The following is a 26,208-nucleotide window of genomic DNA, read 5'->3' on the forward strand; positions in this document are numbered from 1 at the left end:
TATAGATAAGGTAATATCTATAAGTATTGCCAAATAAATTGACATACTTAGTGAAACAACAGCTAACAAAAAAATGTATAATTTGCGTGTAAACATGTCTTGAGATATGTAATTTTCTGAAAAATTGAGCAGTTTTAGCGTAGAAAGAACATTTTACAAAATTTAAGATATAGGCTTTATACAGACGTCGACTTAATACTTATGCTTTTTTTTAATACAATTTCGGCCATTAATATAAATCAAATTTGTAAAATTCAATGTTCTATGTATAAGTCTGTTATAAGTTTTCAAAGGCACCCACATTATTATCCATTTTGTATAGTAGTTTAAGATGAGAAATCTCCTCGTGATCAACCCTATAGAACACTCCCACCCATTCACTCGCAATAAAAGCGTTGCTAATATGTCTAAACGTTCCAGTTTTTGTAGATTCAATTGTTCAAGTATGAATTTGAATGGATTAAAATCCAAATTGGACATTATTGTATAACGTCACCAGATTACCGAAATAAAATACAGAAACATATCTATGGTCGCGTTGCTAGGTAGGTAATTATCTTTTGATAAACAATTTCAAACTATGGTCTATAATGATTTATTAATATTTTTAATTTAATATAATTACCATTCATTATCCCACAACGATACATCGTATTTCGTATGATTACTTGACAACAATACGGCGTATTTTTGTTTAAAACAGCTATTTTAATTATTCGTGAGTTTAAACTAAGTGTTTTCACAAAGAATTTGACTAAAAAATACCAGAAAAATGGATTCATCGAGAAAACTTGGCTTATAATTGCATAGTTCCTGAGGACCCTAAGGGTGCTGAAGGTAGGAAAGAACTACATAAATACTAATACTATCGCTAAGTCGCATGCTACAGAAGGATTGAAAAACTAAAAATGTTTTTTTTTGACATTTCAGACCTAAATGCCTGACAAAATTAGCTCTACTTAGGATGGACCAAACAAATATTTGAGTATATATTGGCCTCTTTTCAAGGTTATTTGTGGCAATAGATTTTTGACATTTCAATTAAAATATTAATTTCTATTATTAAGAGGACGTCACACGCCCTTTATTTTCTTCAAAAAACCCGCCTTGCGCGGATTAATTTTACAAAGGCTATAATCAAAACTAAGAAACCAAATTTTTACATAACATTGACAGCATTATTGTCTGTGTTCTATCATCGCCCTTTTTTTAATATTTCAACCAGTTAATGAATAATTAATTAAATAAGAAAGGACTTTTTTGACTTTTTTAAAAATGATATTGTATTAGGCATATCGAAAAAATACGGATGATGGAACACAGATCATTATTATAAATTTCTTTTTTTAACTATACATGAAGCCTGAGAAAAATTAATTCGCTCAAAGCATTCTTAAAAGGAAAAAATTGTAATTTATCCTATAGAAATGACTGTGATAGTTTGACAAAAAAAATGGCAATCAACAAAGTATCCTCATTACTGGTAATTAATAAGTATGCATTATAGTTCAAACTCTAAATTAAGATTTTTTGAAAAATTACCTATACTTTACTCCTTAGAAATGGCCGGTGTGGGGTCCTCTTAATTTAAATTTCTTAAATATTTAGTATTCAATTTTAAGTAATTAAGACAGTTATTCGAAAATTACCTGGAAATAGGCCGACGAGCTTATATGTGTGTTTACAGAATTGAAATCCAATCATTCTAAGTAAGCGTAATTTTATCAGGTTTTTTTAGGTCTAAATTTGTTTCTTATACCACCAAAATAGATTCAAATCATAGAAAAAAATGTTTACGTTAAAACATATAGCATTATGAAGCTTGTACAACAAAATTAACGTAAACAAAATTGATGTGACCGAAATTTATTAAAACTACTTTTTTCTTAAATATTGCCTATATTATAAAACTCCTTAAAACCCACTCCCTTTGTTATTTGAATTAGCTAAAAAAAATTGGAATGTAACAACCGTAGTTAAAACAATATATTTTGTTCGTCATACACGGTTAATAATATTGAGAATCACCTGGACAACAAATGAACTATAAACATTACTTTTATGTCAACTCAAACAATTTCTTACAAATGTATTTTGATTTTTGTGTTTACTGTGACTTTTCAAATAAATATAAAAGTATTATGGTTAACAAAAACGACAGAATTTTCGTAAACAGCTGCTGTCGAATAATTCCATTAGTCTACCAATTTGTATGTATGTTTATATTGTTTTTATTATCATTATTGTAGTATTTATTTAGTACCGACAAGGAAAATGCAAACATAAGCTTACACGACTATCTAATATTCTTTTTTTTAGTATTACACTATTTGCGGCTCAAAGGGATAAAATATATAAAATTAGTCCAATTAGTTCTAAATTTAGTAGCAACGTTTAAAAAAGCAATATCGGCCGGCGGCTAAGAGTAGTCATGTAATTGGTAGCTCATTTTTTATCAACCCCTCGGCCAAAATGTCAAAATCAAATGAAAGTATAATATAGTTATTTCCAGATCCGAGCAAAATTCGAAGATTAATTTCAATATGACGGACATCTAAGAAAGACGACGACACAGTGGCATTTGAAATTTATTATTTGTAATCATTTTCTACTAAATACAGATTTCGTGTTTAGACATTTTTAGTAATTTATTGCGGAAATGTGTTATATTTATCTGTTTTTAATATTATATACTATACTAAATTAACTGTTTTGTTGTAAGTTTCAAAAAACGAAATTACAATAAATTAAATTTTTTTTGTACTTGTAAATACATATAATGTTCAAACTAAATAAATTTTTTCGAAAAATTGCCTATACTTTACTCCTTAGAAATGACCGGTGTGGCGTACTCTTGATAAAAAATATTATAAGTATTGTACTTCAACTGCAATACAAGTATATGAAATTATATAAATTTAACTCATCACTCGGCAAGTATTGGAGAAGTTTTAATATTTAGATTGTGTATTTCAAAAGATAATTTCGGTTCTGTATGTCATTTATTTTATGTAGATTAATTTGACGTTTTTTCAATTAGATAAATTACGTACATAGAAAGTGATCTACTTTAACATTAAAAGAGAGGCAAAATTGATTATAAAAATTAACATCAGATTAAACTACATGATATGTGGTTTTCATACTAAGCTTAACTAAAATACGTTTTAAGCTAAAATAATAAAACCACTATTTTTAAAAAATTTTGTTTCAAATGTTTTATTTTAGTTATTAAACAGTTTAATAAAGGAAAATAGTTTTGTTTAATATAAAATATATTACTTGTATGTTAAACAATGTACAGAGGAATATTAGTATTCAATGTGTAAGTGAACGTAATACAAAAAAAACCTTATACAAAAAGTATTAATAAAATAAGTGAATGAGTTAACTGTTTGCCAATTACATTGGTCTTCCACGTCCTCGGCCAGGAGCTTGCTCATCTCCACCGCCAGATTTAGGATTCTTGACCGTTTGATCGACCGATAAAATCAAACAAGCCGCTTCTATGGCGGCAGCGAGCGCATTCTTTTTGATTATTACTGGTTCCCAAACACAATTTTCGAAATTATCTGCAACATATTCCCTGTTGATGTCCACGCCAAAAGCAAGGCCACCTTGAGCGTGCTTTTGTCGCAATTTGTTCAATATATTAGTAGCGTCAAAACCAGCATTGTCACACAGTTGTCGTGGAATTATTTCTAATGACTTGGCAATAGCGGCAACTATCAACTGTTCTTTGCCAGCTATTGACCTAGAGTAATCGCGTAGAACTTTGCTAAGCTCCATCTCAATAGCACCTCCGCCTTTAAAACAAACATGTTTTAGTAACACAAAATCACAAAGTAAATTAGCCCATTTAACTTACCAGCCACAATGGAATCATTTTTCACAGTTCTACGAACAATCATAATAGCATCGTGTAAAGATCGTTCAGTTTCATCCAATAGATGTTCACCACCGCCGCGCAATATAACCGTGCAAGCTTTGGCATTGGGACATCCAGAAAACAAGTTGAACCTGTCGCCGCCAATTTGTTTTTCTTCAAAAGATTCACATTTTCCAAGTACAGAGTCGTTCAGGTCGTAAGTAGTGGCGACGATTACTCCACCACAGGCCTTCATTGTACGTTTTAAATCTTCATCAACGACCCGACCGGCGCAAAACATATCTCTAAAATAAATAAAAACCATACAATTTAGAATAGTTAATTAAACCAGATAATACTGATTATGATTAACCTGTCGGCAAAAAATTGCGTAGCCACATCACCGATAGGCAATTTTGAAAGGACCACTTGCGCTCCACTTTTGTAAATGTGCTCAAGTTTTTCATACAGAATGTTCCACTCGGTGTCGACAACTTTTTGGAATTCCTAACAACAGCAAAAAGTCACATACAAAAAAAAGTTTAAATTAAATATTTAAAAAAAAAATTTGTTGATCATTGTTTGGAATTCCGAATAAAATTACATTTTTAGTAATAAAGTTACAGTGGTGTACCTGCAGAGAGAGTACATAATTTTCATTATGATTACACTCAGCATCACCCTTATGGTGAAATCTGATTAAAAAACTAAATTTATAAAAAATACACACCTCAACTGTGTTCACTCTAACTTCAGCATTAGACCGTTCAGCTTTTAACTCAAGCTCGATATTGAGTAAAGCGATTTTGCAATTTTTATAATGTTTAGGTTGCATTTCAAAGCCAGCATATGAAAATGTCTTCTTAAATGCTACGCCAGTAATGAGTTGTGAATCCTGTGTAAACATGTTATTAATGTAAGTAAATATATAACTTGGAATGAAAGCCGACTTTATGTGTATAATAACCTCAGCAAAAAATTGTATTACTAGTTTGTTTGAAAATAAAAAAAGAGCATTACCTGTAATCCACCGCCTTGCACTTTTTTGATACCAATCATGTTCAAAGGCATTAGTTCATCTAATAATAATACTGCTTCAACAGCAATTCTGGAGAAAAATTCTTTTTCTTGATGAATAAGTTTTGAATTAAGAGCTGTTGCAGCACATTTCTGGAGAAAGATACGATATTCTTCGTCCGTATTGAACTTCATCTAAATCATGTGTAATTATGTAACTTTTATTTTATTATTCTTTACTTATTTTTTAATTACCTTGAAGGCTATTTGATCAATTCTATCTTGGGCAATTTTCAACGCTTTGCGCAGTGCTTTTATAATAATTCTGGGATGCACTCCCTCTTCGACATAAGGTTTCACTTGTTTAAGAAACTCTCCAGCTAGTAAAACTACACTTGTAGTACCATCACCGACTTCAGCATCTTGTGATTTAGCAATATCGACCAGAGTCTTTGCTGCCGGATGGATGATATCAGAAATTTTCATAATTGTTGCGCCATCGTTAGAAATAGTCACAGTTCCGCGGCTGTCCACAATTAGTTTGTCCATACCACGTGGGCCTAAAGTTGTTCTTATGGCCTCTACGACTGCTTGGCAAGCAGTTATATTGGACAGGAGCTGTGATTTACCTTGGCTGTCTTCAGTTCCTTCTTTCAACAATAAAATAGGAGGACGCTGAAAAATAGTTAAATAGGTACTTTAAAATGAGCTAGCGATTGTAATTGTAAGCAAACATCTTTAATTTAAATAGAAAATAATGAAAAAAAAGTAGTATGTGTAAACCGCAAAACGATTAAATACATAATTATACATGCTGTAGGGAATTTGAGAAAATATTAAATGATAAGACAAATATATTATTTAAAGGAATGTTTATAGGTAGCTATTAATTATATAATCTTAAATAAAGCATCCAGCAATTCACATTATTTCAATTTGTTGAATTTTAATGAAAAGACAAAGTAAAAAATATAATTTTTATGGGTTCACACAAGATTGAATATTAGCGCAAGACATTGATGCGAAATACAAGCTCCAAACTGACGTCTTGCTACACGTTTTGGGTCTTTTAAATTAATTTTCAACCACAATTGTACAATAAATTGTAACTGACAAACAATAGTGAACTTTATGGAGAGTTTTATGATTATTTGCACTCATGTGGTGGTGAATAATGGTAATCGCCACCCTACAAGAGTAACTACACACAACAAAGTAGACGATATAATTATATGAATGAATGCGATAAAAACAAAACCAAAATACTTACCATTTTGTCGGATATTTTATTTAAACTATGATGGAATTAAACTTTATAAAGTTTTAAAGTATGAATAATTAAAAAAACAATTTCAACTTTTACTGTATTATATTGTAATTTGTATTTTTCTTACTAACCTCAAAGATTGCAGATGGCACATTATAACCAAAGAGATTGTAGATACCTAAAACACTGACTACCTATAATATGAACATTTTCATATTCTGTGACTATAAACGAGTGCGACAGTACTTATATAGTGTAGGCGAGATAGGAAAAATAACTAAGGAAGACGAGGTAACAAGCGGGACTTTTTGGAAAATAATTAAGGGGGTTCTCTAACCAACATACTCAAAATACCCCCCCCCACCATCTCTGCTAAATTTTTTAGAGGGAATTAAACACCTCCAAAATCGGTTTTTTCCAAAATTCTATAAAAATATTATACTTACCGCAAAACTTTCTTAACAAAAGTTAGTCCTCGCATAATTATCTGTAAGTTTACTAATTATACATTTATATGTAAGTGCAAATGTTAGGTCAGAAAAGCAGCCCAAGGTCCTAGTGTCTACCAGGTTGTCTATCGTGACCGAGTATACCTATCGGGCGTTATTGTTAAGTAGAATAATTTAAAAACACCTAAAAATACATAATACATAGTAATAGTCTAAGAAACGCAAGATAGTAGCTTGATAAACAGTACGAACAGTTTTACAAAAACATAAAAATATAGTAAAATATAAAAATGTAATACATAATATTAAAATCACACAGAATATAGATGTCTGTGTATTATGTTTAAAGTAGGTATCCTTCATTATTACTAAACATATTTTGTTCTTCAGTTTTTCTTTTCTAAGCAGTACCTCTAGCACCAGGCCTTTTGCATTCCAGTCATCGATATCGTATTGATGCTGGTAGGTAGATAGATATTTCTTTTTTTCTCGTCTCGATTTAAATTTTTTGTGACATAGGCGCAACGTGCTTATAATATTTTAATCAAGACGAGGAAGTAAAGGACTCCAAATTTAGCATTGTTTAAAAAATAAATTGTGCTCATAACCAAGTTAATTTATTATTTTGTAAATTTAAATTCGAAAACTTTCCATCTTTAATGACACGAACAATGTATTATACAATAATATAAGTATAACTACACTAGGCAAATAAGTTGTAAAAAAAAAGTGTATGTACTATCATAACAAGAGATTTCTTTTTACAAAATTTTGAGTTCAATGATTGCTGAACATTTGTTGTTGTTAATATTTTAACTGACCAGCAACAAGTTGACAAATGTTGCTTTCATATTTATCCCACAAACACAAACATTTTAGTAAACTTTAAACTTCACTTTACATCAACTTTACTGCTTACCGACTACTAAATTGAGTATAAATTATTTATTTATTACGTTACTACAGTTTTTTTATTATTAAAAATGTTGGTTAGAATTCACAAATATGCGTATTATAATAAAAGTAACATAATATTTGTTAGGAAAAATAATGTAAATTGTATTTCAAACTACAATTGATTGTACATCAATATTTAATTACAACAATAATCAATAATAACTACCATTATTCTTGATGTAACTTATTACCCATTAGTTCTGTGGGTTCGAAATCTTCTGCCAGTTTCTTGGCCAAAAAGTAAATTTCTGCCAACGCTATAATTAAAGCGAATATAATGCCTAATAACAGTTTAAACCCTAAATCAAATGTTGTGTTTAATATTAATTCTATGCCGAGAAATCCAAACAAAAATCCTGCAGCTGTAGATATCAGAAATTGAACAACGGCAATTAGTTGCTTGTTGATCTGTTTTACTGTAATAAATAAAAAAAAACAACAATAAAAAATTTAGTTTTATTTAATTGTGTATATTTGCTGTTATAGCGAAAAATTGTTGTTTACTCTGGAAAGCAATTGTGTCTTCAGGAAGTTTAACCCTACGGAAATCTACATTTTTCGTCATAGCGTCGTATGCTTTATTCTTTAATCGTTCCTCCAGCAACCTCATTTTTTCTCTATATTCCGGACTTGGTTCAACAACTAAAGGGCTGGGTAATATAAAGTTGTCTTCTTTGAGTAATGTATGTAGAGGTGGCCCATCAATAACTTTTATCTGCTGGCTAAACCATTTCAACGCTTCAAAATCCAATAACTTTGCAGAAAAACATTCAGAAACATGCACAGGAATATCGATTTGTGATTTTTTAATTCTTTGAAATAAATCTGACATGCTCTGATCGACTTTTATTGTTACATTATAATCCATTGTTTATTGGTTTTCGGCAACAAGTTTATTAATTGCTTCCTCGTAGTGCAATTTTATCGCTGCAACCTTTTCTTCGATATCTTTATCTATTGTTTCGTACTTAGTTTTTAAATCGGACTGAAACGTATCAAATTCTTTTTGTCGTTTATTGTGAAGTTCTTCTTTAGCACATATATCCTCTTTCTGGAAAAAAATAATAATTATAAAAAAAAACTAATAATATAGTATTTAGAATTTCCTCATTATTTTACCGATATGGTGTTATTTTCTTGATTCAAAATGTTGACACTCAAATCCAACGCCTCATTAATAATAGAATTTAATGAAGCTAAATTTTGATCACTGGATTCTAGAAAACCATCAATTTTTGTATCTTTTATATCTCCAATGAGTTCACTGACTTTTTTAAGGTTATCTTCATCAAATTTGTATTGCTTTTTCTGAAAAACAATAATCAGTTTTATTCAAATATAATAATGATTTATTATACAGGTATTATGATAAATATTAAAAATTACATCAAATTCTGAAAGAAAGTATTTGATTTCTCCTTGTAAGAACGGTCGGTGGCTGAAAAGCCTTTCCCAAATGTCACACAAGTCTAAAATCAAAATCAAAAATATAATTAAAGATCGAGTATAATACTTATGTATTTAACACGTATGTGACAAGGATATAAAACACTAAATGACTAGACGATCATACCAAGTAGATAATGGAACAGAGGTAGATAAATATTTGTGGAGAGATAGGATTTGGCTGGCCGACTCTATTTGCATGGTATAAGATTCAACACAGCCGTAACACGAATGAGAGAATATATATAATTAATGAACCAAATAATGTTATAAACACTTTTAAAAAAAATACGCTTATCGTTTTATATTATGTAATATACTTGTAAGGGCACATCAATAATACTAGAATAAAGTATTTTATAGGGTGGTTATTTGTTGTTCCCCTCCCCCACGAGTCTTGGGCATTTGGGCATAGTATATTTAGCTTTAATAAACAATCCTTAAGAAAATTGAAATGACGTCACTGGACTGAATATCATGTACCATTAAAATAATTATAATACAATTTATATATTTTTTTTTCATCAGCTTAACGGGTCTTTAAGACCTAACGCTGCCATCATGAGATGATGGTTTCAAGACGGATTCGTTGTCTAGTACGGGCCGTTAGTACATTGACAAATTGATCATTTGGCAAACAAAGCGCCCATGACCAAGCGTCAAACCGACAACAGTGAGTTAATTTAAATATAAATTTATATAAACATTCAAATTATGATACGGCTATATATACAACATATTTATAAAACAACGAGCCAATAATTATTTGTGCACCAAAATCCAAAAGTTGAATTAGTACTCACATGTTTAAAGTATTACTTAAAAAAATAGCTTTACCGAAACGACTTGATTATATCTATTTCTAAGACAATTATTTTGATTGCAAACACGCCCATTGAAACTCACCTTTAAAAACGTCAGTCATTTAGTTAGCACAAACCTACTTAAAACCAGAGCCTAAAGAAAGTTTTATAGAAATAAGATTTTCAATTGACAATGTATTCAACAATCCGAAACATTCCACTAAATTATAGTTAATGTAATATTATTTTTTAATCTTTTTTTTGACGTATGAATTTCTAGGTTTTTGAAATTAGTTGATGTTTGTTAAAATAAATACCATTTGATATTAAATGTTTTATACTGATAAGCGTTATCAAAAAAATATCGACTTTAAATCATGCAGTGTAGCCCTGCCCATGACAGTTTTTTATTATTATTTTTCATAACATCATATTATATACATTTTGTAAATGATCTACGAATAGTTATAAATTATTTTATCAGATTTTGGGATAATACGTTGGAATTCAAGGTTGATACAATAAAAGATTTAAAATCCTATACAGAGTGAAACATGTCAAAGATCAAACATCTGCCTAGTGTTAAGAGTGTCGTGGATGGGTTTTTGACAATTTTTTTCTATGAAATACCTACATCAGTTATATTATGCTGTGTTTAAATCAAGAAGGGGGAGCAGTGAAAGTGCTCTTTTACTATTACTAAACTACTCGCTACTAATGGATTGTCTATAAGGCACCCTTTGTTAAAAGAAACTTTATGATAAAATAAATATTTCGATTATTGGTGTATTAAAATGAAAAATTCTAATTAGCGCTTACAATTCTAAGAAAAAATATGTTTCACGTTCAATAATTATTAAGGCCACTTAGTTGTCAATAATTATTGCTCAAAACCTTGTGTATTCTCTTTAAATTATTATAATAATCTTCTTTAGAGATAACGGCGCTTCGATTAGATAAATATAATATAGTTATGCGGTATACCACACGCATGTTGTGATTTGTGAATAATATAAAGTGACGTTTTACTGTTTACATATGTTACAGGCTATAGTTTGTATTAACAAAGTTAATAATATATAGGACATGAATTATTGTGGCTATTTTTTTTTTATTATGTTACAACTTAAATATTATAAAATTAACAAAAGTTTTCAAAAATGGAAAATATAGCATGAACAAAATAATTTTTAAAAATCGTATTATTCAATTTATTGTCGTAAAGTTTTCAAGAAATTTTAAAATTATCTTATTGTTATCACATTTTCTTCTGTACATTTTTAGTGTGTACAATTTTAATTGTACAGTAAGCGTGATCTATTGTATTTTAATCGATTTAACATAATTATTATTTCGTTTTCTTGTAATTTTCCTTACTTATATTTTTTCCATTAATACTATACATTTTTATTTTGAAAGGAATTAATAACAATTTGGACTAAACTAAAACAACATATTATTCTCACTATGAGATACCTATAACATATTATAATGAAAAATATTATTGAAAAATCCGTTTAATTGACATTCATAGGAAGAACGGAAAAAATAATTATCTGCTACTTTTGAATCTTTAAATTACATTTAAATTTTAACTTATTGTAATGTGTAATTTTTTTCGACGATGAATTAATTAACTTGACCGACAGTAAAATACATAATTGTTACTTTGTTAACCGTGTTAGAAGTAGGTGCTTTTTTGTATCTTCATACATTATGTATTTTATTTTTTTCTAGGCTCTTTTTTTTTTGTCTGCTCTACGTTTCAGTTGTCGAAATAAAAATTTGCATAAATTGCGTTGTATGTATTATAATAATATGAATGATAAACCAGTTGTACACACGGTGTATACCATTACTGTGTCTGGCAAGCTAACACGTGCCGTCTTGCTGATAATATCGATAAAAAACCGAGAGTCAAGAGTCTATTATAACTATAGTAAATTCATTTTAACGCTTGTAATATATTTATGTATACATAATATAGTAAGCATAATAATCGTATCAGTGTGACAAAAGTTTACTGATATGCTGTTGCCGATTGCGTTTCGGTTTGCAGAAAACGTACCTACAAAAGTTGCTGTGTATAATTAAGTAATATTTTTGTTATTATGATTATTGATTATTATTATGATTATTAAACTCGACCTTTGGAACTCTTCAAGGATTATTACAATGTATAAAAAAAAAATATTATACACAATTGGAGAGTTGTGATATCGTTTGCTGCTCATAATGATTTCAAACCAGTACCAGTTGTCGGTTTGATTTCAGACTGTTGTAGAAAACGAATTCCGCTGTTAACGCAGATTTCACCGACAAATATAAGTGGTAAATAGAGAAAAAAAATGAGCGATCAAGTGGACTTAAACGCACCCCGATGGGATCAATCTCGGTATTGGGGTCGGGCCAAATACTTTTTCACCACTACTAACCCTTTGAATGTGTTTAAGTCTAACGACGAACTGGACAGATGCAAACACATCGTCGACACTTACAAGTGAGCATGACATTATAATTTATGATCGATAGTCAATATAATATTTCACTTTGCGGGGCAGAAAAGATAATCGGATCATCGACGGGCTGACGCTGAATGATCTATACAAAGCAAAAGATGTGGTCGACTCGGCCTTTCATCCGGAAACGGGCGAGAAAATGATCATTTTCGGTAGAATGTCCGCTCAAGTGCCAATGAACATGCTCATAACCGGTTGTATGCTTACATTTTACAAGTGAGGAGGCCCTATGAAATTCCTAATTTTTTTTTTTAAATACACCCGTCGTTTAAAACCACACGCGAACACGGAAGACCGATAAAATATTATTAGGAATCGGTTTTTCTTATATATTTTTTTGCTACCAACGTTAATGTTATTTTTTGTGTTAATTACTTAACAGAACTACACCGGCAGTTGTATTTTGGCAATGGGCCAACCAATCGTTCAACTCTCTAGTCAATTACACCAACCGAAGTGGTAATTCGGCAATGCCTTTAGAGTACGTTTTTTTTAACCGTAAATACATATTTTGTAAATGTTTTTAATGTCTAATATTTATTGTTTTTAAGTGAAGTGGCCAAATCATACGTGCTCGCTACGAGTGGAGCTTTGGTAACGGCTCTAGGTTTGAACAAACTCGTCAAAGTAAGTGCGTTTTAGTTTAATGTATTTATAAGTAAATTTTGAACATTATTATAGAAACGTGTTCGAACGAACAAGTTTAACCTTTGTAGTTAAATTAATTCCGGTTCAAAATTGTATAGACTTCATTCATTCGCTTTGCTATAGAAAATTGATTATCAATAAGTATTATTAACTATAATAGTAACGAATTGGAAAAAAATAAGTATGGGTGACTACAGTGGCGTCATTTGGGGGGGGGGGCAGGGGGGGCATTTGCCCCAAACTTTATTTTTATGGGCTGGTCAAATTTTCGATACGTAAGGCCGTAAATTATCTGTTTTTTTATGCAACTACCTACCTTTACTAATAATAAACCGTCTGAACTGGCTAAGTATAATAGGTATGAAGGTTTATAATATTTGTGTTATTACTATTTTGTTTCTAAGTGGTTTGGAAAAAATATTTATATTTGTAAATGACATTGGGTCGATAAAAATGTTGCCCCATTCTAAGAAAAACTGAAATGTCGCCCCTGGGTGACTACCGTAACATATTTAAATACAAAATATGGCAACCAAAATTTAGAAACCACCGAGTTAATATCAAATAGTTATCCAGCACTTGACAATTAATAATTGCAAGCGGTTGGTTTTTAAGGTGTTATCTTTTGAAAAACCTTTTCGGGTTAGTGACATTAGACCTAACAAGACTTATATACCAATGCAATCTTTACGACCTACCTGTTAGGCGTTTATGTGTGATTTGTAACTCTACTCCCCCCCCTTTCATTACTGCCCTGGCTAACTGATTATAATTATTTTAAAATTAGAGATTACCAACACTTGTCGGACGGTTTGTACCATTTGCTGCTGTTGCCGCTGCCAATTGCATCAACATTCCTCTTATGCGAAAAAAGTAAAATATGGTCTACATGTTTGCAAATATAAGTGTAATAACAACGTTTTGTTTCTGTTTTTATAAACATAGAGAATTGGACACCGGCATTGAAGTGTACGACGAAAACAAACGTTTTTTGGGAGAATCTAAGTCGGCCGCTTACCGTGGTATTGGCGCGGTCGTGTTCAGTCGCATCGTAATGGCGTCGCCGGGAATGGGTATTAATATTATAGGCTGAAGACATTTTTCGCCGTTTCTTTCATTAAGAATCCCCGCTAAACAGCGTTAATATCGGATACACTGTCAATTTGTGTTGTAGTCGTGACGCCGGTGATAATGGAAGCGATCGAACGAAAGGGACTGTTGAGGAATTTCAAATGGGCACCGGCACCGATACAAACTGTACTGTGTGGAATCATTTTGACATTGGCCACACCAATGTGCTGTGCACTTTTCCCACAAGTGTCGCCGATTTCAATTGACAAACTCGAACCGGAATTACAAGTAAATAAAAATTACCAGCTAAATACTAATATTATACATATTTGTTTTGTGTCCACAAGTATATGCAAGTACACAGGTATAATATAATATATGCATTATGCACTCAAACTCGGTTTAAGGATGTTTTAGTTTATAAATCATATAGACATTTACACGCGAAACTTAGTAAATATCACTACTAGTAGGTATGTGTAGCAATAATACCATTATTTCTGTATGGTACATTGTATTTTGAGTTCTTATCTTAGATTAATCCAAATTTTAATCACTAATCAGCGTTAAAAATAAAATTAAAAAATGAGAACTTCCAGAATTCTTCTGAATTTATAAACTATACTTGCAAGCATTGCAGCTAGTCCCTACTCCTAACTTTTATATATTTTATCGGCAAGTCATTTTCAAACACCATTCTTATCACTAGCTGAACTTTTATTAGATAACCCTAAAATCCTTATTATTGTTATTTCGCTTATCAGCTGGTTTCTTAATTATATACATTATTAACTTAAATAGAACTGTGTATAATAACAGGGAAACCGATATTTAATAAACAAATCTTGCTATATACTATTATATTCTATAATGTCTGATAAAAGTGACTTATCACTCGTTTGCCATGCATTTTCTCTACTTGTGTGATCATATTGTACCCAATGTAAATCAAATAAGTGGTACTGTATAATAATATTTTACATTAGTAATGTATAACTGAATGATCATAGCTAATAATTTAAAACTAATCGACATTTCTTATCGAAAATAACCTGGTTGTCTTATCCGTTTCTCTCGAGCATTGCGGAAGTGTAAATGTTATAAGTTCATTTAAAATACCAGTGGATAATAATTATCTAAATTCTAATTATTCGAATTCGATAACTTATATTAGGCAACGTATGAGTTATGTATGTTTTCATTAGTTTGGTTTAACATTTAAGTTTTGTTTAGCTTATACTTTTAGTCAGTAGCGTATCTTTTTTGGGAGGGGGTGTCCACGGTGTCAGGACACCCCCTGCCTAAAAAAAATGTACAGATTTGTATTAAATATACAACAAATTAATACATTTTATCTTATAATGAAACCACTTATTTAACAATACAAAGACAAATAGGTAAATAGGAAAGATAGGTAATACTGGTTAAAAATGAGACTGTTTATCAATGTCGCAAATACGGGGGGGAGGGGGGCTAGGGCGGGCTTAGCTCACCCCCCCAATGCTAGACATAGCCCCACCGAAAAAATTAGGTTATGCATAAAATTGTAAAGTACAAAAATATATTTACTTATTATATATATTTAAAAAAAATGTCCAGCCCATCCGAGTTAAAAATTGAAATTGCGCCTATGCTGTTTATGTGTCTCAAACGAACAGTTAGTCAGATTTAAAAAAAGGTTAATTTTTAATTAATAACTGCGAGGATAACTATAGTCAATTATAATGTACAAAGTTGCATGGAAGTTCAACAAATCCTAAATGGGTCAATTCAATTTGAGCGAATCGTAAAGTGTGTTAATTGTTTTGTAGAATATGATGTTATATGTAAACAAGTTGAATTTTCAAGAGCTTATAGCAACAATTGAATGTGGAGGCCCAATAAAATGTTTTTTGATATCCAAGTTAAAATTAACATCTAGTTTAGATGTCCAAGCACCTGACGTTTGTCTAGGGTTAAAAAAATTAAAAGGTCAAAAATATTTTTTTGTTGCATTAACGTCAATGCGATTACTTTTCAAAAATAAAACCAGACCAAATGAGTAAAACGTTTTGGCAACATAACATTTTTGACCTTTGATTTTTTTTGACGATGCGTGGTCTGGGTCAAGGTGCCTGAACCGGGTCATATAGGTAAATATTTCTTATTAGTATCGGTAATGATTTTTGTCAAGGAAACTATTGGCTATTTATACCAATAGCTTCCTGTTTGCCAAACCGTCTTCGATGTTACCGTGTGTACTTTGAAGTTTGAACATTATAAAATAAAATACGTATTTTTTTAATCGAATTACAATAAAAAATGTAATGGTTAAACTATTTGCACAGAATAGCGTGTATTAATATTATATTATGCAACATATTTAGAGGCAACGCATTAGCACTATGTACATTTTTTACAATATTAACTTTTAAATGGGCGATTTTCAAAATCTCTACTCCTATACACATTACGGATGAAGTAATAAATTAAAAATATGCTCCTCTCTGGTGTGTTCATTATTATCAATATTATGTACTATTAAAAAAAAAGGCAGTATGGATTATGTACATTTTTAAGTGTGAATTTATAATTTACAAAAAAATTTTAAAGTTGTTCTATGGTAAAATATCAACTATTACAATCACTATTCCGTTTGTGTTTTTAGAGAACTGCAGCGAAGTACAATTCACAAATCGGATATTACAACAAAGGGTTGTAAATTGATATGACTATACTCAGTGGCTACATGACGTGAATATTTGTTAATAGTAAGTTCAATACTTCATAATTATTCAGCTGTATTTAATACATTGAAGTATAATTATTAGACTATTAGTAAGCAACTTTGGAAGCTACTTGAACACAGAGTTTCGTTATATTATTTTATTGCTATTCATTTATTTACGATCTTAAGTCTATAATGTGTTATACTTGTTAAATATAATAATAAAAACATTATTTGTAATATTCTTATGTTTATCTTTTACTTTACCCTTTACTACTTGGGTTATTAATCACTATTATCTATACTTACTCTATAGTTAGAATTGTGTATTTATGGTAGTGTTTACTAACTATTGAAAAATTAAATTTGGTTGAAAATCGTATAGTATTTTGTATTTTAAACTCGGAACAAATTAATGTTTTCAATAAAATAATGAGCACCGCTAAACAAATTCGCTGGAAGACATTCTGCGATAAACTCACAGTTGACAGATTACAAAAAACATATATTTAATTTGATATATTAATATGTGTTCACGGATGTCTTAGGTTTCGTTACATACAATCGAAAAATGGAACACCCTATAGTAGTTTGGACGCCATTGTTCAGTCGGTATATTATAATAATATTATTCTTTAATAAAAATTAACAAATGTGTTTTTTTGTAATAGATATTTGTTTATTTAGTACAGTACAGATGTATAGTACATAATATCTGTACTGTATGCTATTTTCAACGTCGAAAACGAAAAAAATTAAACATCCATAGTAGTTCTATGTAACGCTTAAACGTGTAACTATTTACCATGTTTTGATTTAAGTTTATTATAATAATAATTGTCATGCTATAATATGTTTCATTTATAAAATCACATTAATACAAAAATTACTATTTACTATACAATTTAACTTGTCTGAAGATACACGATAGTACACATGAAGACACCGACATTAGCTAACCGCAATCGTCAACCAATGTATGTTATTCAAACTATTCAATAGATAAAGGTATACCCAATAACCAAATACTGTTGTGCTAATAAAATATCTGGTATTTAAAGATACTATTTATTATAATTCTTGTTTTAAATATTACATACGGATTGAACCCTATCGCTTGCAAACTGTAAAGTTTACTGGCCAAGTATATAGGATAGGCGTAAACAAGTGTATGAATTAATTATTATTGAAAAACGAGCTGTGAAGGTGATTGGGCGGAATATGGAAAATTCAAAACCTTCGTGCCAGTTTTTAATAATGTGATCGTCATAATATTCCAACATTGAAACGGTTTCAAGCCAAAATGTATAGTTTTGTTTTGACTATAACAATCGTTTTTCTTTTTTTATAGCATTTATTGGAAAATATAACAGCTCAACAATTACAGGTTAAAATCATTTAGGTACTATAACAAATTATTGAAAATACTAGGATATTCGGCTAGCACGTCAAAAAAAAAAAACCCAAATGTTTAAGTGGTTATTCCTTTTGAAACAATTTTTCTGAAAAAGACCCAGTGGTCTGTATTAGTTTTTATAACATTATAATTTTTACGGTTAGGTCATCAGAAAATCACTTGGACGACCATAGAAATGTTGTGTCGGTGCCTTCTACAATTACCTGGCCGACCAAAAACACACAGTTTAGCAAGAGCACATAGTTTTTTACACAATGAAATATTATGTTGTTTTAGTTAACGACACATATTGTAACATGACGGCCACCGTTAATATCGTCCGTTAACACGTTTCGATGTCGTTGGGTGAGACACGTAGACAAGTATCATTCACGTTGGTCGCGTTGCTTTTTTTTTTTAGCCGTTAGAAACCAAAAGAAAACAAATCGATAAATAACAAAAAAATAAACTGTTAAGTACAATAGTTGATAATATTGTGAGTCGGCGTTGAGAATTAATAATTGTTAGCCGCTCTCAGTTCATGTTAACGGTACCGAGCGAGTGGAAGTGGAGGAAATGGAGGACAAGCAAACGAGTAACGACTAACATTAGAAACGCGACGCTAGCATATCCGTCGCCGCGACACGGATAGCGCGCGGAAAGTCGGCACAGCGAATAGCTGGCGGTCGTAAGTGCGGCGAGACGCGAGTACAACCGCGAGAGTGGCCGTATGGCAACGGCGACACGGGCCGCCCTTCCCAAAAGTATGGTCACTGTACTGGCGCGAGGGGAGGAAGGCCGGCCGTGTGGAAAGATCGACGGGAGCCTAAGGACGTGACGAATACGTCGGTGGCGACGGGGGAACGGACAGGAAGAGAAGGGGGGTGGGTTTTGTGTGTTATTATCGAATGTGCACGAGAGGAGAAAGAAAAAAAACCATGCGGTGGCCTAGTAGATGTTGAGTCACGTCCAAAAAGTGGCGGCCGCTCGCGGTACTTTACCCCGGCCGTCGATGGATTTGCCTGGTCGTCGACGGCCGGCCCTGTTCCGTGGACGTGATCACGGGTAGGGCGGAGGGGAGTGTGGTGCTGCGTGTGTTGTTTTCGAGCGGTTTCGATCGTCCGACTCCCCGCCGCCGCCGCCTCTCTTGCATGACGGCTATTGGCGGCTACGGCGGCGGCGCTGACTCCGCGATGACGTCAGCGCGCCAAGCGGACAACGCGCACACACGGGCATCCTAGGCGAAGAAGGGGACGGAGGAACAAGTGGGGCGGTGACTAACTTAACCGTAGGCGCTCCCTGCCGTTTACTGCAGCATTCGCCGACGAGATACTCATGAGCACGCGTGTCGCGTTAATTTATATAAATCGGCTTAAATATAGTAGTGCATAAATATATATATATTTACATACATACATAGAAATATATGTATATAGTAATCGTCCGGTAAATATAATAGTAGTAATATTATTTGTTAAGATTAAAAAAAAAAAAAAAATTAGTTTGTTTAAATTTTTTGTTTTTGTTCTTTTCTGTTGTGGTGTGTTTTTCATGTGCGTTTCCGGCCGTGAATCCGCCGCCTAACCGCCCGATGGACGCGTTATAGTGATCAAGTGAGGTTTAGTTTGGTTTGGTTTCATTTTTTGAATTTGTGTACACAAATATACATAAAATAATAGTATTGTCGGTGCGATTTTTTGCTGTCGAGTGCGTTCAAATTTTAGTTTTGTTCTGTGCGCGCGTTCTACTACGTTTTTTGTGCGATGTTGGCGTAAACAACGACTGTTTCTTTAACCGTTCGGAGTCGTGTCCGTTCTGTTCGCGTCGCAACCCGCCGCCGCCGTCGCTAACCCGGTGTCTGGTGTCCGTTGGCCCGGTTGATAAGTTGTGCGCGGCCAGTGTGTTTGGGCGTGTTCCCGAATGATGAAGAGTTGGAGACATAATGGTTAGGGAGACTCGCCATCTTTGGGTCGGAAACCTGCCTGACAATATACGCGAAGACAAGATACGCGAACACTTCAAGAGGTAAGCGGCGGTTGCCGCCTTTTTTAACCCCCTCGGAAAACCTACCCCTCGACCCCCGCTCCACGGTAATGGCCGTCATTCTGTCCCAGCGTTAAGGTCGCTCGGCCGCCCAACGCCCACGTCGGATGCGGCGTACCACAAATTTGCCGCCCTCCCCCCCAGTACAATTTCTGGTATGCTTCGCAATTAGTTTTGGGAAATGTCGGGCACATCCAAGTTCGCCCCCACCCCTCCCCCAAAGTTTTTGCATGGGGAGGGTAAGGAAGATTTTGCCGCCCTGTCCCTCGTATGCCACCCACACGAGCCTGTCCGACTAGTGCAATATGTGTAACATGGGATAGATAATATTATATTGGTTTTGTATGGCGAAAGCGAAATTGTCAAATGTTTACCTGACGATAATACATGTTCATGCCTTTTGGCGTACATTAGGTATATTGGGTAAAGGTCGTTGGGAACAAACTGTCAAAATTCCGTTGAAGTGAAAATTAACAGACTAAACCATACTGTTATGGACACATTATGGCACAGCTTATGGCCGTTTGTGTGAATTCTTACTTATAAACAGGCAGACGTGTCGCGCGATTCGTTCAGAAACTTTTTAAATTTTTTTTATGTTTTTTCAAGTGTAAAGTGTAAAAAAAATGCCCCCAATAACTTTCGGTCAACAGCCGTTCAGCACGACGTACATGATGTGTGTGTGTGCATGTTTATAAAGGTTAAAACGCACAGGTGTACTTAAAATAAGTATATTTTTATAAAAAAAAAACAAATTTATATGAAAGACGTACGTAAGTTGAAGTGCCATATTATCCCATTTAAATATCTGTTAAATTGACACGTTCTAAGTAGTAAACATATTCGTTGGCTCTATTATTTGTAATCAACGTGGCTTATATTTTATTGGCTACATAATTCGAATTTCTCTACAAAATACACCTGTGCACTATGCCATATCGGTACTGTAAGGTATCCAATCCCCAAGTAGGAAGACTATGGCTTATTTTTCATTTACTTTTTGTACACTAATAAAACTAGGAGAAACTGAAACATTGTTTTTTTTCTTCACGGATTGCGGCGGAAACTATGTAATAGTATAATAATAGTAATAATTTACACACAGACACAAGCACACGTGTACACTGTATAAGTAAAGAAACGAAAGCCATCATATCTCTCTGCCACAGAAAAGTGAAAATCGTGAAAATCGAGAAAATCGATTAGATCTCCCTTGCCCACAAGAGTCGACGACCCGCAGTTTTTGCTGTGTTTGACATAAGACTGTGTGTGTGTAGTATAAACAAAAAACCTACAAAGTAGGAATAATAGTGGCTGGACGTTGTGCAAATGTGTGAGCTGTGCCATCGCCGGTACAACACAGCATTGTAAAAAAAGTTCCAGGTGACATTAAAAAGTTATTTTTAAAGTCTCTTAACCGGAAATGGTTTTCTGGAGTATGGTCTCTCAACCATATTCCAGAAGTCTCAGCGTTTTAGAGATCCCATAAATGGTATACCTCATAATATTTCAAATTATGTATCCTACATAATATTATATATAAAGTATAATATACCCATGGTACTCGATGCTATTTGACGTCCGTGGTTCGTATATCGTTGTTCGGTTTGTTAAGAATATTTTATATATAATCCAGACATACTCGCAGCAATGATAAAAATAACACGGCAATAATAATTTGGTTTTTTTTTAGCAGGTACGTCGTTTGATTAAGTTTCATAATGACAGGACAATTGGTTTTTTTCTTAAAAACGTTTTCGGGTTAATTGATGGTCGCACGTGTTCATATTATGAGCTCTTAACATCAATAATTGTAACAAACGTAAAAAATAACAATTATTGTAAATTTTGATTAAAAGTAAATAAAAGTACCAGAATTAACCAATAAAGAATCGTAATGCCTCATTTTTCTTATCGGACAGCACGCTAGTTTTAAGTAGACACTATACAAATACTATATATATATATATATATGAGTCAGTGGAGGTAATGATGTTTGTTATTTTTTTGCTATACACATTTAAAAGGCATTTCGGTGACGGTTACTGTTGGCCAAAACGCAATTTCGTCACAATAATACACTTGAACTATATTGAATTATTGATATTCCAAAAATAATGTAAATTGGGAAAATGGTATTCTGCCGCCTTTTGGACCGCCGTATGGTGGTGTCTACCTATATCTTAGGACTCGCTGTTTCGGGTATGGGCATTTTCTGTAGTGGGAATACTTAGGCGCGAAGGTTAAAAAAATTATAGCCGTCGGCATCGTTATTATTAGCAGCTTGGGTCTGTGTCGACTAACCGTAGAGAAAATAATAATAATAAATACTAGTTATGCATGAGAGGTCGAGAACAACAACAACAAAATGGGGCAGCCCCTACCACTTTTGTTTTATACGCTTGTCGTTTTATTTCCCAAAAATAATCCACCCAACGACATTTCCCTTAGGTAGTAGCTAGTCGTTTGTGCAAGGAGATGATAATTATCACTATCCCTGGCTCTTCCGCCTATTTAAATATGTCTTTGTCTTGGCGCAATACCCTGGCAGGTGATACGCCCGGTTTTGGCGTCTAAAATGTATAATAATATAATACATGGACTGTGCGGTGGTCTTTCGTAGGCAAGGAATGGTCGTGAGAGGAGGGTCCGAGGGTCGAAGGATTTGGAAAATGTATACAGGTCGGAACCGGCAGGGCCGTACCCGTCTATTGATTTCTGGACGAAGAGAGAATGCAATAAAAAAGAAAAAGAGCGCCCCCTTTTTTTTTTATTGTCGTTGGGTCTGAGTGTGTGTGTGTTTGTAATATTATGTGTTATGCCTACAGCTACTAACAGCAGCGACGCCGCCATGTTTATTGTATGTATATAATCATAAAAGGGGACACAACCCCTATTTTAGGCGAGCGTTTTCTACGTCTGTGACGTTCTAAAATAATAATAACAATAATATAAACACAATAGAATAGAATATAAAATCGGATGTAGCGTTGCCATTTTTCGGGTTTACCCTTTACCCGAAAATATAGGGACAGTGGAAGAAGAACTCTCCAAGCCTATAGTTTGCTGTAATTTTATATAAAAAAAATACAGATAACAATGTGTGCTTAATCGATATGTGCGATAATATTATGTTAAGTAAACGTTCTTTAAGTATGTATGTTTGACCCCTAAGAGGTGGGTCGATTTACTTAGCGCTGTAATTGGTTATTAATAGTATGTTTTATTCTCGTCACCATTCCTATGAGATATAAGTAATATAAACTGGTTTTACGACCTGCGTGAGACGGTTACACTCACAGTGGTCCCACTTATGGGTTAGGTAAGGTTAGGTCTGGCCGTGCTATAAAGGTTGTCGGCCGCCCCCATCGCGTCATAAGCTTTAGGAGAACGTTAAAATATTCATGTACAATTTAAAAGTTGTTTTTCTCAGTTAAAACCTTCCATAATAAAATATAGTAGAGAAGCATTAAAAAAAAAAAAAAACTACCTATAGGATCGATGGGTGTTTTTATTTATCAATAATAAATCGGTATTTTATTAGGTTATTTAACTTTTGTTTCTATTATATCCTTACACATTTGATGAGGTTTTTTGTAGAACAAAATTGAAATTATTCTAAACTCCGTTACCTCCCGATAGTTACAGTTTTATACATAAAAATGTTTTTAATTTATTTGTTTTCAATCCTATAGGCCTATATTCAATTTTTTTTAATCTCAGAACCACATTAATCAGTTGTTTATGGTTGGTCTTTAAGCTCTTAAACTAATACCCTTTTTTGAAACTAGCTCAGTTACACATACATAAAACAATATTTTTTTAGACGTCCTTATCTTTATTTTTGATTTTCAATATTTAAACAGTAGAGTTTAAATACTTTTAAAATTATAAACGACATTGCTAATGAATATTATGTTCAGGTCATTTCTTACTCTTTATTAAAAAGTTAATTTTCTACATTTAATTTTTAAATTAAATAAGATTTTTGAACTTTTTTTACTTCTTTTTTCCTAATTAGTTGTTTTATAAAATGTTATTACGAAATTAATAAGAAACTAATTAGTTAATTTAAAAAAAAACTAAATCGATATCATTCTTTAACGATTAGTCTACATAGTTTTTAAACATAATTGTTGCTAACTCATCCTTTGTCACATGTTCAATATATTTTTCCCCTTACCTATTATCTTAAGTACTTCTTATTTCATTAATAAATAGCTACCTTATGACGCCTAATTTCATTACTTCAAGCTTATGTTCAATAATGTATTCCATCAACGTCATACAGTTAGCGGCACTCATTAACGTGGACCGTACAATAAGAGCACTTGTCTAGTTCAAGAAATTTGTTTACCATTTACCAGTGACGGTTACCCTCCAAAATATTATGACTCACTTGTTTTTTCCTAAAATGTACAAAGAAAACTTTTTCACGGTCGTCGATTAAGCGTTAGGCTGATTCGAGCGATACGCTCGTGTTTTCTGGACATGGATCCGGACATTAAAAATATTATATCGTGTTGAAATTTTAACTTGATTCCACAACGTTTAAGTAAAATAGAAAAGAAAAAGGACAAGTCGCGCGTTACATTAGCTTTAATATAGAATATTTGGAAATTAACAACTAATGTGGAACGGGTATATGCGTTTTGAATTCAATAAAAAAAAAATCCTCCCCTCCCCCCAAAAAAAACACTTCTTACTGGCGGGTTCGGATTTGTATAACTGACTCGGCTAATAGTGGGTGGTGGTGGTGGATATATTACAAGCCAAGGGTAAACCGACATGCGCGTTGTTGTTTAGTGCAGTGCAAAAACTGCTCGGGTGAGCCCGCGGCGGTTGAATAAAAGCGACGACGACGGCCTTGGAAAAATATAGATAATATTGTGTTTAACTCCACAACCCCCCCGTGTTTGTACCTTATTTCTTTCCATCGTCACCACCAGTCTTCTGTAGTATTGTTATTATATTGTGTATTTTTGTGCGTCGTTTCTCTTGGCATCACATACACAGCATCGACGTCACGTGATGTGACATTCCTCGGCCAGGATTGCCAGATTGGGCGATACCGTCATTGTCATTTAGTTTTGCTATCATAAAGTTGTGAACGGCTGTAAATCTTAAAACTTTCCACCACCACCACTACCAATCCTTTTTAAACAAACTTAGACGTGTGTGGTATGACTTATAAAGTCCAAATTCTCAACAACAAAAAAAAAAGTCAAATAAGTACTGGAGGAGGTGGCCTCGAAAAATCGAATTTATACAATTTTCTATTCTAACCAATAACAGACGTCAGATAGGTAACGTTACTCACTATCACAGCGAACATTACCTGGACTTAAGAAAAAAACTATAATGCCGTTTTCAATGTGATTAGTCATAATTATTGAAAACGATGGTCATTTTATTTAAAATAAAAGCAAATAATTGGTTTTAATTATTTTATTTTTTTGAACTTAATGGAAATAGGAGTACTTGATAATGACACGATTTTATCGTTTATTCTAAACTGTAGCTATATAGCACGCATTTTCGTAAATTGATTAAAATTTGATTCCTTCTATTAATATCGATCAACCAGCCACATTTGGATAGTGATTTAAATTTGTAGTTTTCGCGTTTTTTTTTAGCTTTTAACGGTGCCGGGTGTATCATAACGCTATCTGTGCGGTATTGTTACAAAGTTCAACAAAACTTAAAGGACTAGATAGCGACCTTGATTCCAGTCGTTGTTGTTTTCACTTTTCATACTGTTGTTCGATAACCCTCGGTTACTCCCTTGTACTAACCCTAGTACGTTTAGCGCACCAGAACTTTGTCAACATTTATTATTATTTTGTTTAATTCGGGGACACCTTTGTCTAGATTTTGTGGCTGTACCAACTGGGTTGTTTTTAGCTTGGGTTGTTTTGCCAATTGCTATGTGGTTTGTGTTTACAGAAGGTTTTTGTTGCGCTAATATTAAATTAAGCTTAATTGTATCTCAAAGTCATAGTAATGTTATAATAGAG

The 26,208-nt window shown here is 32.7% G+C and overlaps 5 protein-coding genes across 5 annotated transcripts in view; 2 read left to right on the plus strand and 3 right to left on the minus strand.

The window, feature by feature from the left end:
• Nucleotides 1–3,203: 3,203 nt before the first annotated feature.
• On the minus strand, nt 3,204–6,296 carry LOC126836069 (T-complex protein 1 subunit eta). Its single transcript, XM_050569065.1, has 7 exons — nt 6,156–6,296; nt 5,141–5,560; nt 4,889–5,080; nt 4,599–4,763; nt 4,242–4,375; nt 3,869–4,173; nt 3,204–3,806 (listed from the first exon to the last, which is right to left on the minus strand). Exons 1-7 carry the CDS (start codon nt 6,156–6,158, stop codon nt 3,403–3,405), a joined length of 1,623 nt encoding a protein of 540 aa, XP_050425022.1. The 5' UTR covers nt 6,159–6,296; the 3' UTR covers nt 3,204–3,402.
• Nucleotides 6,297–7,248: 952 nt separating this feature from the next.
• Nucleotides 7,249–8,426, minus strand: LOC126835320 (uncharacterized). Its single transcript, XM_050567816.1, has 2 exons — nt 8,063–8,426; nt 7,249–7,974 (listed from the first exon to the last, which is right to left on the minus strand). The coding sequence occupies exons 1-2, from the start codon at nt 8,424–8,426 to the stop codon at nt 7,727–7,729; spliced, it is 612 nt and encodes a 203-aa protein (XP_050423773.1). The 3' UTR covers nt 7,249–7,726.
• A 3-nt stretch (nt 8,427–8,429) lies between these two features.
• LOC126835325 (biogenesis of lysosome-related organelles complex 1 subunit 5-like) lies at nt 8,430–10,126 on the minus strand. The gene is made up of 4 exons (XM_050567820.1): nt 9,911–10,126; nt 8,945–9,027; nt 8,678–8,866; nt 8,430–8,609 (listed from the first exon to the last, which is right to left on the minus strand). The coding sequence occupies exons 1-4, from the start codon at nt 9,927–9,929 to the stop codon at nt 8,430–8,432; spliced, it is 471 nt and encodes a 156-aa protein (XP_050423777.1). The 5' UTR covers nt 9,930–10,126.
• Nucleotides 10,127–11,779: 1,653 nt separating this feature from the next.
• Nucleotides 11,780–16,994, plus strand: LOC126835314 (sideroflexin-1). Its single transcript, XM_050567811.1, has 9 exons — nt 11,780–11,901; nt 12,082–12,307; nt 12,369–12,542; nt 12,709–12,807; nt 12,878–12,953; nt 13,762–13,847; nt 13,920–14,047; nt 14,149–14,333; nt 16,693–16,994. The coding sequence occupies exons 2-9, from the start codon at nt 12,156–12,158 to the stop codon at nt 16,744–16,746; spliced, it is 954 nt and encodes a 317-aa protein (XP_050423768.1). The 5' UTR covers nt 11,780–11,901; nt 12,082–12,155; the 3' UTR covers nt 16,747–16,994.
• A 2,456-nt stretch (nt 16,995–19,450) lies between these two features.
• LOC126835299 (protein split ends) overlaps nt 19,451–26,208 on the plus strand; it is a 58,704-nt gene continuing 51,946 nt past the window's right edge. Inside the window, exon 1 of the mRNA XM_050567795.1 lies at nt 19,451–20,173. Within this exon, the coding sequence (XP_050423752.1) occupies nt 20,091–20,173 (83 nt within the window). The 5' untranslated portion in view covers nt 19,451–20,090. The remainder of the gene's footprint in view (nt 20,174–26,208) is intronic.

This window comes from Adelges cooleyi, unplaced genomic scaffold, assembly GCF_023614345.1.
Source record: "Adelges cooleyi isolate 19-005CV unplaced genomic scaffold, UGA_ACOO_1.1 ACOO_flye_CR_arks_rails_tigmint_CR_PRNA_23, whole genome shotgun sequence".
Taxonomy (NCBI): domain Eukaryota; kingdom Metazoa; phylum Arthropoda; class Insecta; order Hemiptera; family Adelgidae; genus Adelges; species Adelges cooleyi.

Bases quoted from the DNA above. Each gene is read 5' to 3' on its own strand.
- LOC126835320 (XM_050567816.1), bottom strand. From the start codon at position 8,426: ATGGATTATAATGTAACAATAAAAGTCGATCAGAGCATGTCAGATTTA. The intron at 7,975-8,062 runs GTAAACAACAAT...TATTTATTACAG, and splicing joins AGACACAATTGCTTTCCAGA to TAAAACAGATCAACAAGCAA.
- LOC126835325 (XM_050567820.1), bottom strand. The intron at 8,867-8,944 runs GTAATTTTTAAT...ATTGTTTTTCAG, and splicing joins ACTTTCTTTCAGAATTTGAT to AAAAAGCAATACAAATTTGA. The intron at 8,610-8,677 runs GTAAAATAATGA...ATTTTTTTCCAG, and splicing joins AAGAAAATAACACCATATCG to AAAGAGGATATATGTGCTAA.
- LOC126836069 (XM_050569065.1), bottom strand. The intron at 4,376-4,598 runs GTGTGTATTTTT...TGCTGTTGTTAG, and splicing joins TTAGAGTGAACACAGTTGAG to GAATTCCAAAAAGTTGTCGA. The intron at 3,807-3,868 runs GTAAGTTAAATG...TTTGTTTTAAAG, and splicing joins AAATGATTCCATTGTGGCTG to GCGGAGGTGCTATTGAGATG.
- LOC126835314 (XM_050567811.1), top strand. From the start codon at position 12,156: ATGAGCGATCAAGTGGACTTAAACGCACCCCGATGGGATCAATCTCGG. The intron at 12,954-13,761 runs GTAAGTGCGTTT...TTTTAAAATTAG, and splicing joins GTTTGAACAAACTCGTCAAA to AGATTACCAACACTTGTCGG. The intron at 14,048-14,148 runs GTATTAATATTA...TTTGTGTTGTAG, and splicing joins AATGGCGTCGCCGGGAATGG to TCGTGACGCCGGTGATAATG.